We start from the raw sequence: 20028 nt of genomic DNA on the forward strand, positions 1-20028 counted from the left end.
GGAGTTATTTTGATGAAACACGACCTTTACACACTATCACAGGGTCAAAAGTGCAAGTCCCAGCTATGCTGCCCAATCTGAACCCAAGCACGAGAAGCACGGGGCATGATGCAAAGGGGAATTCAGAACTGCCTCTTTGACTAACAGGTCTCCTCAACCTGGCCCTGGTGCTAAAGAAAATTCCCACATTTATTCAACCTTGAGTTTGTTTAGCTACTACATCAATAATAAAATGCCTTAGTTCCAACCAGTTTATCAAAGCTTCTCACCAGTTACTCGCTAGCTTGCAGAAAAAGAAAAAAAAAATTTTTTTTTGAATGTAAAGGACTTGGGAAGATAAAAGTGTTCTAAGAAGTTCTGTGACAGGTGCAGGACAGGGCGGGGTGGGGGGAGGCAGCGGTGGGGTGGAGAACTCCGTCAGAGATGCAAAGAAAGGGACTATGGAGCTGGCCAGAAAGGCAACCAAAAAATCATTTTCCCTGTTTGACTGAAGGTTTTGCCCAAGACTGGTCATGCCTCAAGCATCAGTTCCTGCCACTCATTTGTCACATACAACCCTAAGACCTGACAAAGTCAGCGACAGCCAACATCATGCAAACCAGGAAGGTTAGACACTACACTGTAATCAAAGTGAAGACACCTCCAACACCTGCTGGAAATTGGGGTTTTATTTTAAATAACTCAATTTTTAACAAAAAAACAAATTTTAATTATAGTCAATCCATCATTTCTCAATTAGTGGGAGAGAGCAACAAAGAATTCCTAAGGACTGAGTTTGTGAGTAGCTCAGTGGTAACCAGTTAATACATCATGTCAGTTAAAAGACAGTTTAAGCCAGACTCAACCTGATAACACAGAAAGTTCTCAGAATCATTCCCACGCTCTGCCGATATTCTCTACACTGTCGTCACCAAAGGCTTCTGACAGCTTAATAGCTACTGTAGGGACGATGAGTTCCTTAAGAACCCAGGAACAGAAGGACAGTTTCAGGTGATTTTTGTATAAACCGGTCCATTCAAATGGGTACTTCGGTGCAGACTTTGTGAAAGTATAAAACCTCTTACAGGTCAACTTGAAAACTTCCCACAACTATGAAGTTCCAAATATATCAGGATCCCAAGCCTTTTGAAGCATCCCTTAATTTGGTGACAAATATCAGAATACCCAGGAAGACCTGAAGCTACGTGATTCTATCTCAGAGGATGGGAATCGACTTCATGTATGGGGATCACAGGACAGGGTTAAAGGGGAGGGAAGAGTACGGATTATAACAACCAACCACCCCTCCCCCTCCTATATAATTTACAGTAGTTAAAAACCAACCGAAAGGAACAAAGCAACGGTCTTTCTCTAACACACTAAGTATGAAAGGGAAAGACCACAGGAGGATCACTAATTTAGCTGCTGTGCGTGGCAGGCAGGGAGGCCAAGGACAAGAATCTGGGGAAGGGATAAGAATCAAAGGCCGTGGATCAGCCGCTTACCCGCTCCTTGTAGTAGAAGGAGCTGATGGAGACCTGCTCCTTCTCACTGCGCGTGGGGCTCCCGCTGTACAAACGGAGGTTCCCAGGGGCCTCTGTGCGGATCTTCATGGGCGCAATCAAGCCGGTATGATAGGCAGACAAAGCTGACAGAGACCTGTGGTTGAAAGGGCACGATGAACCGTACTGGCTTGGATCTTTCCATAGTTCTAAGTGATGCCATTCTCAGCGCTTGATGAAATCAGGAGAAAAAGATGGATAAAACGGGGAAAAAATGGAAACTCCAAAAAGGAATCAAAGAGCACTTTTAGAACTGAAAAATGCTTTATCTGCAGAAGCAGAGAATGTTTCTATGACTATATACATAGAAAATTCAAAGGAGTCTATAAATTACTTAAACTAAAAAGTGAATTTAGATACAAGGTCAATCTACAATAATCTACTGTATTTCTATATATTAAAAACAAACATTTGGAAAATAATAAAATTGCATTTACGATAGCATCAAAACACATGCAATACCGGGCTTCCCTGGTGGCGCAGTGGTTGAGAGTCCGCCTGCCGATGCAGGGGACACGGGTTCGTGCCCCGGTCTGGGAAGATCCCACATGCCGCAGAGCAGCTGGGCCCATGAGCCATGGCCGCTGAGCCTGCGCGTCCGGAGCCTGTGCTCCGCAACGGGAGAGGCCACAACACTGAGAGGCCCGCGTACCACACACACACACACACACACACACAAAAAAAACACATGCAATACCTAGGAACACATTAAAAAAAAAAGTGCATGGAAAATACAAAATATTGCTGAGAGAAATTAAAGACTCAAAACAATAGAGAAATACACCATGTTAATAGACTAGAAGATTCCAGATTGTTAAGGTGTCAATTTTCTCCAAGTTGATCTATAGAATCAACACAACTCCAATCAAAATATGAGCAGGCTTTTTTCTGTAGGAACCAGTAAGCTGATTTTTATTTTTACAGAAATGCAAAAGATCTAGAGTAGCCAACACAATCCTGAATGAGAATAATAAAGTTAGAGGACTTAACATTACCAGATTTGAAGACTTACTATATAAACCTACATTAACAGTGTACAGTTGGCATAAGGAGAGACCAATAAACCAAAGAAAAAAATAGAGTCCAGAAACAGATCCAAAACATACGGTCAATTGATTTTCAACAAAGGTATCAATGCAAATTCAACAAAAGCAAAATCTTTTCCATAAATAGTGCTATATATATAACAACTATATATCTCTACATAAGGAATTTACATCTATAAAATTGTAAGAGAAAACACAGAATATTTTCATGACCTTGGGATAGGCAGAGATTATTTTTAGACAGGACACAGAAGCACTAACCCTAACACTTAAAAAGGATAAACTGAACTGCATCAAAATTAAAAACTGCTGAAAATTGAAAATCATTAAAGAGGGACAAAGATAAGCCATAGATTAGGAGAAAATCAATACATACACCCAGCAAAGAATCTGCAATAAGAATTGATAAAGAACTACCACAAATAGATAATAAGAAACACAGTCTAAAAAAAACTGGACAAAATACTAGAACAGGCAAATCACCAAAGAAGATATCCAAGTGGTCAATTAGCACACAAAAGCTGTTCACCATCATTAGTCATCACCATGGAAGCACAAATTAAAGCATGATGAGATAATACTACACACCCACCACAATGGCTAAAGCTGAAAAGACTAAAAACACCAAGTTTTGGAGAGGATGTGGAGCAGCCAGAACTCTGAAACGTTGCTGGAAGAGTGTAACACGGCATAACCACGGGGACAGACTTTTTGGCAATTCTAATAAAATTAAACATGCACGTATACTATGACCCAGGGATTCTACTCCTTGGGTAGAAAAATTAATACACATGTCCATAAAAAGACTTGTATGAAATTTAAAAAAAAAGACTTGTATGTGTAGGTCTACATATAATAAAATAAAAACTGGAAATAATCCAAATGTCCATCAACAGGAGTATGAATAAGCAAATTATATTATTTTCAAACCATGGAACTACTGATCCATGCAACCACGTGGATCAATTTCAAAAACGTTAAGTTGAGCAAAACATGCCAGACATAAAATAGGACATGCTGGATGATTCTATTTAGATGAAGTTCAAGCACAGGCAAACTAAACTTCAATGATGGAAGCAGAAGAATCATTTCCTCTGGGTAAAGGGACCAGGGAACTTTTGGGAGTGAGGACAAGGCTCTGTATCCTGATCTGGGTACTGGTCATCAAGGTACAGACTTCACATTTGTGTACCCTAAATTATACCTCAATACAATACTGTTAGTAAGAAAAATGTTCTAATAGGAACACTTTCCCACTGACCCAAAGTCCAGACACAGATATCTGTTGTTTCCTTTTAAGAGTAGGTGATTGGGGGCTTCCCTGGTGGCGCAGTGGTTAAGAATCTGCCTGCCAATGCAAGGGACACAGGTTCGAGCCCTGCTCCGGGAAGATCCCACATGCCGCGGAGCAACTAAGCCCGTGCGCCACAACTACTGAGCCTGCGCTCTAGAGTCCACAAGCCACAACTACTGAGCCCATGTGCCACAACTACTGAGCCCGTGTGCCACAACTACTGAAGCCTGCGCACCTAGAGCCCGTGCTCTACAACAAGAGAAGCCACCACAGTGAGAAGCCCACGCAGCGCAATGAAGAGTAGCCCCCACTCGCCACAACTAGAGAAAGCCTGCGTGCAGTAACAAAGACCCAACTCAGCCAAAAACATAAAATTAAAAAAAAAAAAAAGAGTAGGTGATTGTTTTCTAATCCAACCTTTCAAATAAGGAATCTAGTGTAATGTAGGGTGTTCTCTGGCATTTAACTCCCACTTCTTGTAGGGTCAAGTTCTCATCTGCTTGGGTTACTGCAGAAACTGGCAAACTCCCAGGACAGCCGTAGCACCTGCTCATGAACTTGGTGCAATGTCTTTTCTTTCTTGTTAGCTTAGCTATTCATTATTAAGTATGCTAATTATATCATATACAGTATAACCAGGTGTTTGTAGCAGGAGGGTTTCCAAGTTATCCTGGTCATCACACTGCAGAACCAGAAGTCTACAGCATAATATTTAAGTTTAAAAAAACCCACTAATATGGGGAAGGTTGTAAAGGTGTGGGGACAGGGGTATATGTACTCTGCACTCAATTTTGCTATGAACCCAAAATTGCTCTAAAAGATAAAGTGTATTAATTAAGAAAAAAATTTACAATATGATCCAGTCATTCAGTTCCTAGGTATATATTCAAGAAAAATGAAAAAATATATATCCACACAAAATTTGCACAGAATGTTCATAGCAGCATTATTCATAATGGCCAAAAAGTGGAAACAGTCCCAATGTCCAATGACTGATATATGAATAAATAAAGCATGGTATATACATGTAATGGAATATTACTTGGCAAGAAGAAGAAATGAAGTACTGATACATGCTACAACATGTATGATCCTTGAAAATATACTAAGTGAAAGACGTCAGTTACAAAAGAACACACATATAATTCCATTTATATGAACTGTCCAGAACAGGCACATTTATAGACAGAAAGTAGATCAGTGTTTGCCCAGGGCTGGAGGAACGGGGGACTTAGGGACTGGGGTGACCCTTAAGGGATTCAAAGTTTCTTTTTGGGATAATGAAAAGGTTCTAGAATTGACTCTAGTGATGGCTGCACATACACTACATGTGTGTGGTAATGTTAGAAGTGGCCTATTAGTGTTACGGGACTATAGATTATCTCTTGCTATTATTCTAGTTTTATTTAATATTCAGATAATACTTTAGCGATAGGGGAAGAGCACATTAAAAAAGAATTTGCCTTGTTTTGACAACAGTTTTTATCAAGCAACTCCTAGTAGTAACTTTACAGTAGAAATCTCAGCTTGGGTGAAATTCAATGAACCATGATCTTTTGGGAGTTAATCTTATAATGAGTGATAACTAACACAAATTGTCCAAAGACAAATTCCCAGATGTCTGCCTATTTCTGGCCCATGAATGTAGCGTACACCTGCATCTCCCAGACTCACCTCGGAGTAGGCTCAGTCGGAGACACCGCTCGGTGCATCGTCATGGGCCTTGTGAAATACACCAGGTACCCTGTCAAAGGAGACATCACACGTGCACATCAAGGTCAATGAGCTGGTCATGGGAAATCCTAAGAAAGCACTGGTCCATCTTCTGTCTACCTCAATATACCTGAAGGATAAGACATAGTATCCTAAGCTACATAGGCTCACCAACGGCAGCCGTACTTAATAAAAACAAAGGTAAGAATCTCCAGGATTCAGGAGAGATGGGATATACGTGGTTTGGAAAAAGTCTTCACAGGTACTTTATATTTCCTATGTGTATTTTCAATAGGTTGAGTCAAGACTCAAATTCACACTCATCAGAATGAAACAAGTTAAGTCTGTAAATCTGGTGAACATTCTTAGGGTATGTCCCCAGATGCCAATTCGGCTTCAGATAACACTATGACAGAAATCTTTTGAGTTCTCAGGAAATAAAAACAAAGAAACATTTTCTGATGGAAATTTTTATACAGACATTCTTAGCTTCTCTCTCTCGAAATCTAGAATCAGAGAACCTAAAGAGACCAACCTGCCCCGCAGAATCTGGCCCCCGAGGTCCTGGGAAAGGGAATATTGGCATCCTGGTAGGACCCGTAGGCGGTGGTCACCCGGGCAAATGTCGGTAGGGGTGGCGTGACAGAGTTCGGGAGCGCGAAGGGATTGCTGGAAGCGCTGTCTTCTTGGTTCTGAAATTTTAAAAGCAGGAGACTAAAACCCACAATCTGTCTTCAAGCCAAATTACAAAACAGGACACATTATTCCAAGATCAGGGAGCCCAGGATTTTAGGGAGGAGGAAAGGAAACGAAACCCCAAAGCATAGCTTGGTAACAAGGATCCCACCACAAAAGACTCAAGGCAGGAGACGAGCTGGCGCAGGCAGGGCTCCAAACAGCTCTGGTTGCGTTTCACTTTTTGCAGGGAAGTGTCTTTCAGGATCTAGAAAAGGCACAAAACGCAGTCAAGAAGAGCAACATTCTTTCTCCTGATTCTTTTTTATTGTGTGACGCATCGGAAGCAGCAACGATGCTGGGGCACCGGAGCATGGCTGTGTCTGAGGCTGCCAACACAACACACCACCTTCCCCCTCCCCGAGAGGCTCAGGGAAAGGATTCATTTGTGAATCCTCTTCCAGATGCCCTTTCCTTTGCCATGGCAGGCACATGCACTGGCTCTCAGAGAGCACGATTAGAACCACCATTCTTCCTTTATAGTGAATTCTACTCCTTTGCTCTCCCCCGACCCCACCCTCCTCCATGAGAAATCTCAGCATCACTTAGAGTAATATCCTCCAGTCTGGACTGAAAACTGTTCCATGTGATACATACATGCCAGGGGGAACAGATTTCACTTTAGTGAAAATTAAAATGTACCTTTTTTGGAGGGGTCCTTTAAAAATATAAAGCCTAATATACCTGGACAAAACTATAATTCAAAAAGATACATGCACCCCTATGTTCATAGCGCACTATTCACAATAGCCAAGACATGGAAACAACCTAAATGTCCACTGACAAATAAATTGATAAAGAAGATGTGGTACATACATACAATGGAACACTACTCAGCCATAAAAAAAGAACAAAATAATGCCATTTGCAGCAACATGGATGCAACTAGAAATTATCATACTAATTGAAGTAAGTCAGAAAGAGAAAGACAAATACCATATGATATCACTTATATGTGGAATCTAAAATATGGCACAAATGAACCTATCTACAAAACAGAAACAGACTCACAGACATAGAGAACAGACTTGGGGTTGCCAAGGGTGAGGGGGAAGGGAGACAGATGGCCTGGGAACTTAGGGTTGGTAAATGTAAACTATTTCATTTAGAATGGATAAACAACAAGGTCCTACTGTATAGCACAGGGAACTATATCCAATCTCCTGGGATAAACCATCATGGAAAAGAATATTAAAAAAAGAATGTCTATATGTGTATAACTGAGTCACTTTGCTGTACAGCAGAGATTGGGGCACAACGTTGTAAATCAACTATACTTTAATAACATATATATATTTTATATACATATATATATGCGGCTTAACATTTTAAAGCACATGCTATCGGTATAACCTGACATACACATACTGAAGGTAGGCATGTAATTGGACCTGGGCTGTCTAACATGGAAGTCATTACCGGACTATAAAGCACATGAAGTGTGGCTAGTCTGCATTGCGATGTGCTGTAAGCATAAAATTCACACCAAAAGTTGAAGACTTAGTACCAAAATGGGAAAAAAAAAGAATGTAAGCTATCGCAATAATTTTTATACTGCTTACATGTTGATATGATAATACTTTGGATATACTGGATTAAATTAAAGTATTATTGAAATTAATTTACCTTTTTTTATTAGTATGGCTACTAGAAAATTGAAAATTACATGTAGTCTGCATCACATTTCTATTGGACAGCACTGAATTAGACCTTTAAAACACTTGCTTATCCTATCATTTTTATACCAATAGAAAAATCTATCTTTTTTGTATGTCCAAACAAGGCAACGAAATGTTCAGACTCCAAGGACAAAACGTCAAGTACCACAAAATCTGAGTTATTAGCATTTCACAGACCCTCACAAAGCTTGAACAATTTCTTGGTTACCTATCATACCCCAAGAAGATAGAACAATCAAGTGTACATAACACAAACTAGGCAAAAAATGAATAGCATTCAGGTCAACTTGGTGCTGTCAGGATATTTCTGCTATTTCACATGTGATGCTGCTCAGACCGAAAAAGACGTATCTCAGCTCATGGGGCTTTTTTATGAGGATTCCACCTGATTAGCTCTGCGTAAACTGACAAATCAAGTTTCTGAACCTGTAAGGGTAAAGACGAGATGCCAGGCTGTACCCCTCCATTCAGGCACCGCTGTCCTATCACACCTCACCTGTCCAGCCAGCCAGCCTCACTCTAAGTAACAACATCTCCTTTTATAGAACAGATTTTTTTAATGACCTTACATACTTTTTTTCTGATTAGAAAGTATCTTTTAGCTTCAGAATACATTTTGCCTACAGTTTCCAAATAAATGAGATTGTATTGTATTAACCTGGGATTAACACATAGCTTTAATGAGATCTGTGAGCAGATTATATGCAATTACATAATTGCCTATGATTTATATGCAATATTTCTGAAGTTATACGCAACATCTGTGCAAATTTTTCTGTGGAAGGGTGTGTGGTTTTCATTAGACTTTAGAAGGGGGCGGTCCATGACCCAAAGAGATTAAAAATCAGCGCTCAATGTTTTCTACACAAAAAGAATACAGCTGTTAACCCTGCTAGGTGGAAGGACACATGATGTCCAAATCTTATCAACTCGTTTTTTCACTCAACTTCACTGCTCGACTCAGACACTGATGCAAATGAGCAGTGCTCTCCACTTCTGACATCAAGGAGAACTTATGAACACAGATGCCCACCTTGAGCAGCTTCGCTTTCATAGTGGATGTGATGGTGGTGGGGTTAATGAACTGGAAGGAAGGGGCCGCGTGGTTCGGGTACTGCGCAGGGAACTTCACCAGCATCTTGACGCGGTGGTTGCTGCAGTGCACAGACACTGTGCAGCTCCTGTCTGCTGCGTCCATCTGCAGGGGACAAATCAATAGCTGCTTTGGAGAGGAACTGCAAAGGGTCTTCAGATGCAAACAGGTTTAAATAAGGTAACTGAATGCTCTAGGTTCCTGGTAACGGAGTGAGAGAGAGTCTCCAAAGATGAATTTGGAAGATGTGGACAACTCATTTTCAAAACGGATTTTTAATTTTAGCACCGATTTAATAAATTCAAAGTGTTTTTGCTTAAAAAAGCTTCATCCCAAAGCTGTGAGATAGGCTGAAACTTGTTATATTTATTTTGAGATGGGAAAATAAAGCAGGAAGATGTTAAAAACCTGACTCAAGTTAAAAGTACTCCAGGGACCTAGGAATAAACCTACCTAAGGAGGAAAAAGACCTGTATGCAGAAAACTAAGACACTGATGAAAGAAATTAAAGATGATACAAACAGATGGAGAGATATACTATGTTCTTGGACTGGAAGAGTCAACATTGTGAAAATGACTATACTGCCCAGAGCCATCTGCAGATTCAAAGCAATCCCTATCAAACTACCAATGGCATTTTTCACAGAACTAGAACAAAAAATTGCACAATTTGTATGGAAACCCAAAAGACCCCGAATAGCCAAAGCAATCTTGAGAAAGAAAAATGGAGCTGGAGGAATCAGGCTCCCTGACTTCAGACTATACTACAAAGCTACAGTAATCAAGACAGTATGGTACTGGCACAAAAACAGAAATATAGATCAATGGAACAGGATAGAAAGCCCAGAGATAAACCCACACACATATGGTGACCTTATCTTTGATAAAGGAGGCAAGAATATACAGTGGAGAAAAGACAGCCTCTTCAATAAATGGTGCTGGAAAAACTGGACAGCTACATGTAAAAGAATGAAATTAGAACACTCCCTAACACCATACTCAAAAATAAACTCAAAATGGATTAAAGATCTAAATGTAAGGCCAGACACTATAAAACTCTTAGAGGAAAACATAGGCAGAACACTCTATGACATAAATCACAGCAAGATCCTTTTTGACCCACCTCCTAGAGAAATGGAAATAAAAACAAAAATAAACAAATGGGACCTAATGAAACTTAAAAGCTTTTGCACAGCAAAGGAAACCAATAACAGGACTAAAAGACAAACCTCAGAATGGGAGAAAATATTTGCAAACGAAGCAACTGACAAAGGATTAATCTCTGAAATATACACACAACTCATGCAGCTCAATATCAAAAAAACAAACAACCCAATCCAAAAATGGGCAGAAGACCTAAATAGACATTTCTCCAAAGAAGATATACAGACTGTCAAGAAACATGTGAAAGGATGCTCAACATCACTAATCATTAGAGAAATGCAAATCAAAACTATAATGAGGTATCACCTCACACAGGTCAGAATGGACATCATCAAAAAATCTACAAACAATAAATGCTGGAGAGGGTGTGGAGAAAAGGGAACCCTCTTGCACTGTTGGTGGGAATGTTAAATTGATACAGCCACTATGGAGAACAGTATGGAGGTTCCTTAAAAAACTAAAAATAGAACTACCATATGACCCAGCAATCTCACTACTGGGCATGTACCTTAAGAAAACCATAATTCAAAAAGTGACATGTACCACAATGTTCACTGCAGCACTATTTACAATAGCCAGGACATGGAAGCAACCTAAGTGTCCATCAACAGATGAATGGATAAAGAAGATGTGGCACATATATACAATGGAATATTACTGAGCCATAAAAAGAAACGAAACAGTTATTTGTAGTGAGGTGGATGGACCTAGAGTCTGTCATACAGAGTGAAGTAAGTCAGAAAGCGCAATGTATGCTAACATGTGTTAGCTACTGTATGCTAACACATATATATAGAATTTTTAAAAAAATGGTTATGAATAACCTAGGGGCAGGACAGGAATAAAGACACAGATGTAGAGAATGGACTTGAGGACATGGGGAGGGGGAAGGGTAAGCTGGGACTAAGTGAGAGAGTGGCAATGAAATATATACACTACCAAATGTAAAACAGCTAGCTAGTGGGAAGCAGCCACATGGCACAGGGAGATCAGCTCAGTGCTTTGTGACCACCTAGAGGGGTGGGATGGGGGGGGTGGGAGGGAGACGCAAGAGGGAGGGGATATGGGGATATAGGTATACGTATAGCTGATTCACTTTGTTATATAGCAGCAACTAACACAACAATGTAAAGCAGTTATACTCCAATAAAGATGTCAAAACAAAAAAAAAGTACTCCTGGGAAAACCCTTCTCTCTAAAGGAGATGGGGGCTGCTAGGGGCTGGCGAGAGAGGAAATGGGAAGAGGCTGCTAGGGGATGTAAGGCTTCTTTGGGGATGATGAAAATGCTCTGGAAGTAGCACTGGTGATGGCTGCATGGCTTTGTGAATGTACTAAGAACCACTAAATTGTGCACTTTATTAAGATTTTTTTTTGATGTGGACCATTTTTAAAGTCTTTATTGAATTTGTTACAATATTGCTTCTGTTTTATGTTTTGGTTTTTTGGCCTCAAGGCATGTGGGATCTTAGCTCCCCAACCAAGGATCGAACCCATACCCCCTGCATTGGAAGGCGAAGTCTCAACCACTGGACCACCAGGGAAGTCCCTGTAAACTTTAAAAGGGTGAATTTTGTGGTATGTGAATTATAGCTCAGTAATTTTTATTTTATTTTATTATTTTTTTTTATTTGGCCATGCCACGCAGCATATGGGATCTTCTCCAACCAGGGATCGAACCCACGCCCCCTGCAGTGGAAGTGCAGAGTCTTAACCACTGGATCACCAGGGAAGTCCCTCTCAGTAAGTTTTAAAAAGCAGTCCTGGGAAAGGAATCAAGATCTCCTTCTTAGACTAGATCACTGGATATCCAAACTGTTCTCAACTGGGACAAAGGGAATATAAACTGAGTTGATATAGATAACCAATTAATCAAGGAATCCTTTATCTCTTTTGATTTCTTGTGCTGCCAACTAGAGATGGCAGCTGGAGGATGGCAAAAAGAGCCACACATATGGGAAATCTGGAGACTCGGATTCAAATAGCTGTTGACCTCGGACAAGTTATTTCATTTCGTAGTGTCTGTTTCCTGATCTGTAGAGTGGGGATAAAACCACTTATTGCAGAGCTGTTTTAAAGGCCAAATGATACAATTATGTAAGTGCACAGATCCAGGCCTACTGTTAACTGAATCTGGGCAAGAGAAAAATTAATCAAGTTTTAAAACTCCTTCACAGAAAGACTCAATTCCCTGAAGCACAGAATTTCAATACCTGCCCAAAAGGAAAAGAGTAAATCTCTCTGTGTGTTAAATGAACAAAGAGGCTTGGTCACCTTCTTAACATGCATCTCAATCTCTGAGGAAATGACCAGCTTACAAGGCAAGATCGTACAGCAAAGTACTAAGAGCCTTGGAGAGTCAGGAGGCTGGCTTCCAAACTCAGTCCTGCCATTAACTTTGCCAGTAAAGTCCCCCACCAAAACACTAAACTTTCCAGGAGCTGAGCATCTTCACATAGAGTAAAATGAGGTGTTAGAGCATCTAAGGAGATTTTAAGACATTTGAGCATCAGTTTATCCCTTGGTTCATCTTATGAGAAAATAACAGGGTAAGGGAAAATAATCTGCGTTTGTAAAATATCTATGTCCTTAGATAACATAGAAAACAAAAAAGCAAGCACAGAACACTTCCCTGTTAAAGCAGCAAAGCTATATTGCTAGCCTAAATCATGGCTGAAATAGTCCCCTCACCCACCAACCGCCAACCGCAAGCGAGAGACAGTTTGCTAAGCCCGAGCACCTCCACGTTCACATTGCGGATCTGCACGTTGATCAGGGAGAACTCCTGCTGCAGAGTCTGAGGCAGGCCCAGCTGCTCTGATTTCTTCTCTTCCAGGAGACTGCTTGGGGGGTCTTCCTTTAAGACTAGCAGGAGAGAGAGGGTAACTTGTTGGAAAAGATTTCTGAAATGGATTCAGAGAGCAGTTCTGGGGTATTTGCCACAACTTGGAGATGCACAGAGGGGCACCGCACCTAAAACAGTGTGAGCAATTACCTTCTTCCTCCCCGTGGCTGGAGTTGTGCTGGTGATCTGTATCCTGAGTGTGAAGGGTCTTCTCTGGTTCCGGCAGAAGAGCAATGCTCTCAATGAACTCATCAACACCATCTAAGATGTCATTTGCACAAAGCTGCAACAGAGGGGAGGACATAGATCTAGGTCTAGAGAAGTCAGTGGAAAGGACTGTCGTGTTTGATTGAGTTCTGACTTAAAAATGGGAATCACAAAGGAGAGAGATGTCAGCCCCAAACACATACAATCAAAATGAGTTTTGCCCATCACCAATTCTCCCTGGTTAAATACACAGGGTAACAGACTCTATTAGTCTACCCTGGAAAATGTTTTATCCTGTTCATAGGTTACGCAAATCTCAGAAAACCTTTTAAACTCCAGCCTTGATGGAGTTATTCAGCCAACACAAGAGCAAAAATATCATAACCTCAAAGCATTTGGAGCAAATGGTACTTTTTGGAGAAAACAGATTTAAAAGGCAATAAGGTGATGGTATTTGACCAAAATTGCTCATGAATGACTTGGTACTAAGCAGTGTAGCAAATCTGACCCAGCATTTTCTATCCACTCTGTACAGAGTGCTGTATGGGATGCACTACAAGTGAGACAAGGATCCCACCTTCAAGGAATTTAGCCACCAGATGAGAAGACAGAAACCCGTGATGGGGCAGAGCAAAGCAAGGGCCACGAAAGCAGTTCACACAGGGACCACTGTGCTTCATATAAGAACAGATACAATTTATGGGGCAAAAACTGGAAAGGGCTTCACTTGACAGGTGGTGTTGATGAACGTGGAGAACTCTGAACGCTGCCTAGTGCCAGGGCAGATTTTCTAGCCCATTTATAAGAGAAAGAAATGAAGCCCCCAAGCCCCTTGCTCAGTATGCTAACCCACACTACCTTAGATCAGGACAAGAGGAAAAAAAGACACTCAGAGGCTTTGAAGCCTTCAAGTGCTGAATACTGAAGTGGGCTCTTGAATACCTCAAAGCCTCAGTGTAGCATACACAAGCCACTCGGCCAACAGGCAAGTACGTATTAAATGTCCATTACGTATCCTCTAACTTCTTCAACTACCAAATCTTCTATCTTAAGTTTCTGGTGTATCCAGTTAACATTCCTCCACAGCATCATTGAATACATACCCTCTGCATCTGGGAATCCACCCGCCACATTCTCAGGGTCTGATCCCGTGACCACGTAACCAGTTGGTAGTCCTTGGACCCTAGAAATCACCAGATAAGAATCATGGAGGTTTTTCTGGATTCAACATCAAGTTTCTTACAGGTTGCGATGGGGTGAGATTCATTCATCCATTCATCCATTTAACAAATATTTATGGAACATCTCCTATATGCCAGGTACTGTTCTAGGCACTAGGGCTATAAAGTGAATACAAGAATCTCTGTCTTGGGCTTCCCTGGTGGCACAGTGGTTGAGAGTCCGCCTGCCGATACAGGGGACATGGGTTCATGCCCCGGTCCGGGAAGATCCCACATGCCGCTGAGGGGCTGGGCCCGTGAGCCATGGCCGCTGAGCCTGTGCGTCCGGAGCCTGTGCTCTGCAACGGGAGAGGCTACAACAGTGAGAGGCCCACGTACCGCAAAAAAAAAAAAAAAAGAATCTCTGTCTTTACAGATCTCACATTCCAATGGTAGAAACATACAATAACATGTCCGGTAGTGACAATGTTATGAAAAAAATAACATGGGATAAGAGGATAGAGACCGACAGGGGAACTATTTTTAGACAGGACTTTCCTGAGGAAGTCACCTTTGAGCAGAACCTTATTTTTATTTATTTATTTTTTTTTTCCGGTACGCGGGCCTCTCACTGTTGTGGCCCCTCCCGTTGCGGAGCACAGGCTCTGGATGCGCAGGCTCAGTGGCCATGGCTCACGGGCCCAGCCCCTCCACGGCATGTGGGATCTTCCCGGGCCGGGGCACAAACCTGTGTCCCCTGCATCGGCAGGAGGACTCTCAACCACTGCACCACCAGGGAAGCCCTTATTTCTTTTTTAATAAATTTATTTATCTTTGGCTGCGCTGGGTCTTCGTGGCTACGCACGGTCTTCTAATTGTGGTGGCTTCTCGTTTTGGAGCACGAGCTCTAGGCATGCGGGCTTCAGTAGTTGTGGCACACGGGCTCAGTAGTTGTGGCTCGCGGGCTGTAGAGCGCAGGCTCAGTAGTTGTGGTGCACGGGCTTAGCTGCTCCACAGCATGTGGGATCTTCCCGGACCAGGACTTGAACCCATGTCCCATGCACTGGCAAGCAGATTCTTAACCACTGCGCCACCAGGGAAGTCCTGAGCAGAAACTTAAATGAAGTGAAATAATAGCTCACAAATTAGCAAGTGAAGAGAGATGCTGGGATTTAACGTCTCACTGAACTTTCACCTCCACAAATGTTCTTCCTTTTACGTGCTCCAGAGGAGCTGGGGATGAATAGGTTGCTTGTAAAATGAATTGTTTTAAATGCATCGTGACATCTTACTGTTTAAAATAATTTTTTGGTAAGGAAATGCATCTCTTTATAAAAGGAATAATCAATCTTTAATGTTCTTAACTGACTGAATTGTATTTTCACACGATAGGACTGGTCAAAGGGAAATTATCCTATCAATAAAAAGGTCCAAGGTGCTTTCTGAAAGAGCTTTATGGAAGATCAGAACATTTCAGGGTAATTCTGCGGTATCTAGAATCTTCTTTATGGCCATCTTTAGAGAGCAAAGAATCTAGAAATAATTTCACCCATTCCCTCATATTATGGATGGGGAAACTGAGGCAACAAAGAACAGAGTGAGTGAGGGCCAAAGTTCCTTCTCTGTGTCACTGCCTTCAACCAGGTCTTCATTCCTCCATGTTTTAATACATCCCTGTGTACAACTATCAAGACAGCAACTATTCTGAGCTACTACCTGTCATGAGAACCACCATCTAGCCCATGTTCATAACAACAATTTTCTTTTCTTTTTTCTTTTTTGGCATCGCTGCATGGCTTGCAGGATCTTAGTTTTCCAACCAGGGATTGAACCCGGGCCCTCGGCAGTGAAAGCACAGAGTCCTAACCACTGGACCACCAAGGAAGTCCCAGCAACAATTTTCTGACTCCACATCCAGCCTCTTTTCATGTCCCTGACTTTGAAGAAAAGTTATGCCTAATTCCTTTCTAAACCCAAATCCTCTACTTGGGTCTTCGGCCTTATTCCCTATTTTCAAAGGGCCTTTGCTTTCACACCTACTCCCTTTCTTGCCTCTTCTCCTTGCCTTCAAACAGAGAGGGCAGCAGCCTCCTCCAAGGAATTTCGTCTACTCCTTGCCTCTGAAGGCAAACTCATTCACAAAACCAGTTCGTGCTGCCTCTGTTTCCACGGTCTTACAATCAGGCTTCCCTCCTCAATCAGCTTTTGGAACTGGTCTCTGAATGATCGTATGGCTTCCTATTTATACAATTAAGTGCTTCTCTCTTACTTTGCATGGAGATCCTTCGGCAAAACCCAAAACCAATGACCTCTGATTCCTTCACGAAGCATCCTTTTCCTTGGACCACAACATCCTGATTCTCTTCCTACCTCTGAGAGCTCCTTCACCACAGTGAAAAACCAACATCAAAGCCTGAGGTGGTCCAGTAAAAACTGACTAAGAAGACATGGCAGTAAAAAGAAAATGGAACACCATTAGGTTGAGAAAGAAGTAAAATATAAGAATACATGCAGGATGGGGACTTCCCTGGTGGTCCAGTGGGTGAGACTCTGGGCTCCCAATGCAGGGGGCCCAGGTTCGATCCCTAGTCGGGGAACTAGATCCCGCGTGCATGCTGCAACTAAGAGTCCGCATGCTGCAAGTAAATAATTTTTTTTTAAAAAAGGAATACATGCAGCATGACTACATTTATGAAAGGTTCAAAAACAAACAAACCTAAAGTATTTTTAGGGATGCAGAAATGGGTGGTAAACTGTAAAAATAAAAACAGAAATCACTATCGTAAATGTTAGGATAGTGTTTACCTCTAGGAAAGGGAAAGGATTGTGATCGGGAAGCTTCCGGGTTCTAGCAATGCTTTCTTTCTTGACCTTGGTGGTAGTCACACAGATTTTCACATTATAAACTCTACATGTTTTATGCAATTTTGTAGATGATAGATCTCACAATAAAAAGGAATTTTAGAAAACACCTATAACTTGTACTCAAAATTTCACTACTGGCTAGACAGCCCCAATTTATACAATTCACCCTGCCAGCTTACAGATGACACAGACAACTGAAAATGGGTTGCTAAAAACTTTTTATTTCAGTCCAAAACTACAGGCCAACCTCTCGCTGCCAGACCATGGGGAAACTCTATCATCTCTTTTCAATGGCAAAATGCAGGACAAAGAGTTGAAAGATGAAGTCAAGCATGGAAATTGATGGCATAGAGACCAAGCAGCCTCGTGTTTCTAGAAGCAAGTCAGATTATGGAAATGAAGATGGGAAAATTAAGAGCCTGATCAAAAGATTCCTTTCAAAAACAATCCTAGGGACTTCCCTGGTGGTCCAGTGGTTAAGAATTCACCTTTCAATGCAGGGGACATGGGTTCAATCCCTGGTTGGGGAACTAAGATCCCACATGCCGCGGGGCAACTAAACCCGTGCACTCTAGAGTCCCTGAGCCACAACTAGAGAGAAGCTCGTGTGCTGCAACGAAGACCCCACGTGCCACAGTGAAGGATCCTGCATGCCACAACAAACATCCTGCGTGCCGCAACTAAGACCCAATGCAGCCAAATAAATGAATAAATAAATAAATATTTAAAAAAACAAAAAAAAATATCCTAGAAGCAGCTTGTGAAGGTCACAAACGAGCTGGGATAAGATGACTGCTCTAATCCCAGGTCCACCAGAGACCTCTCCTGGACTCTGGACAAGTCACACCACTCCACTGCCCGGTTTTCCTTTTGTGATATGAAAAGACCATGAAATATACTTCTGGTCTGGAAAACATTTAGAGAGTGTGGCAATAAGATCTCAAGACAAGGGAGGTTGAAATTAAGTTTGCATGGTGAGTTGGTGGAGAAAGTGAGGCTGAGGGCTTCCTAAACCCCCTTATACTTATGATGCATGAATGAGGGCTAGCTAGATTAAGCTGCAATAACAAACAGCCCCAAATCTCAGTGGCTTAATGCAAGGCTCTCCTGCTCTCTCTACATCTTCACCTCACCCCCACCCTGGTGGGAGCAGCGCCACATGGAGTTTCTCCAGGTACCTCGGAAGAAGCAGAGAGGGTAAATAATTGCACACTGGCTGTTACCACTTCAACCCAAAAGAGACTGCATCACTTTTGTTCATGTTTCAAGATCCAAGCAGGTCACGTGGCCAAACCTATCTTCAAGGGGTTGGGAGGTGAAATACCACTGTGTGCTTGTGAAGAGAACTGGGAATACGTGGTAGGTGGTACTGACGATGACCTTGCATCTCCCTCATCAATAGAGGGGGAAGGGAGAATTCCTTGGCAATCCAGTGGTTAGGACTCCACGCTCTCACTGCCAAGGGCCCGGGTTTGATCCCTGATGGGGGAACTAAAATACCACAAGCTGCACGTTGCAGCCAAAACAAAACAAAACAAACAAATAAACAAAAACGGGGGGGAAGGAGCAAGTGCCAGGGATTTCTGAGTGTGCGATAACCCCTGAGTTTTTCAGCTCTAGAAATGATCCAACAGCAAGGCTACCAACCTCTCCAGATCCCTTCCACATAGGAGAGACACTACACAGAACACAAGAGGATGGACTTGGGGGGAAGAAGCACAGCCACACACCCTATCACCCACCTACGATTAAAGGGGGAGGTTCCCTGACTCCCGCTCCTAAGCCAGCCCTGTTCCTGCATCCTCCCCTCCGATCACGGGGCCCACCCCGACGGGAGCTGTTGGTGAGCAGGGCTCAGGAGGAAATCAGTTGGCGGTCTCCCTCCCACCCACCTTCCTTCTGTTTCCTCCACTGGAATTCCAGCACCACATCATCATGGCCTACGAAGGTATGGACCGGCGTGTTCAAGTCAAAGACATTCCACAAGAGCAGGCTGTTCTCCCTCCGCAGCTGGGGAACCATCACGGTCACCAATCCATTGCTGAAAGGCTGTGGCAGAAGAGGGAAAAGCAGGCATTGTTCCAGGGAGAATCCGCTGTCTTGAGTTACCCACGTTGGAATTCTCGCCTAATTAAAATAAACTGGATGATGGGAGGCCCCAACCCATCTGGGGAACATTTTTCCAAATACCATCAGTTGACCATCAACATCTACTTTTCATTTGCTTTCCTTTTTTTTTTTTCTTTGCTGATGGAAGGGACCACAGCAAGTAAAAAATAAAGCTAAGCCAAATACTTGGAGAAGAACGTTTTTTAATGTAAAATAAGCAAATGGCTCTAGGGGTTGCACACGGGAACACCCCGGCTCCTCTCCACGAGTTCCCTCTGAGGGTTATCGAGTACATTCCCAGAATGAGTGTGCAAAGCACACTGAGGGTAACCCCAGACAGCAAACAAACCCCGCCATGCAGAAATGCACCAGAAGCACACCATCGACGTGGAGCAACGCCCTCCCACAGCCTGCAAGACCACAGCTTTGCAGAGGAAAATCTTCCAATTTCAGGACTGACACTTTCCACTCATAAACACCCAATCTGCGAGGTAGCTAAGGGGCTCATTTGGTTGACAGGCAGACTCTGTTCTTTAAGGAATTAAGCCAAGGCCACCTAAGAGCACATTGATTGTCTC

At 42.3% G+C, this 20028-nt stretch overlaps 1 protein-coding gene across 7 annotated transcripts in view; it reads right to left on the reverse strand.

Moving 5' to 3' along the window:
- Positions 1–20028, reverse strand: part of WDR59 (WD repeat domain 59) — an 85954-nt gene that overhangs the window by 27925 nt on the left and 38001 nt on the right. For 5 of the 7 annotated variants that reach the window (XR_009537098.1, XM_060130952.1, XM_060130955.1 and 2 more), the window contains exons 10-18: positions 19234–19390; positions 14420–14499; positions 13260–13392; positions 13005–13129; positions 9042–9206; positions 6442–6537; positions 6130–6286; positions 5556–5625; positions 1485–1638 (exon numbers count right to left, since the gene is read on the reverse strand). Coding sequence is in view for 5 of the 7 variants with exons in the window: in XM_060130952.1 (XP_059986935.1) it covers positions 1485–1638; positions 5556–5625; positions 6130–6286; positions 6442–6537; positions 9042–9206; positions 13005–13129; positions 13260–13392; positions 14420–14499; positions 19234–19390 (1137 nt within the window). In the remaining 2 variants the exon portion in view is untranslated. Of the gene's footprint in view, positions 1–1484; positions 1639–5555; positions 5626–6129; positions 6287–6441; positions 6538–9041; positions 9207–13004; positions 13130–13259; positions 13470–14419; positions 14500–19233; positions 19391–20028 lie in introns of all 7 variants that reach the window. The other 2 variants (XR_009537099.1, XM_060130954.1) reach the window with 2 other exon arrangements.

The sequence above is a fragment of the Lagenorhynchus albirostris genome, chromosome 19 (assembly GCF_949774975.1).
Source record: "Lagenorhynchus albirostris chromosome 19, mLagAlb1.1, whole genome shotgun sequence".
Taxonomy (NCBI): domain Eukaryota; kingdom Metazoa; phylum Chordata; class Mammalia; order Artiodactyla; family Delphinidae; genus Lagenorhynchus; species Lagenorhynchus albirostris.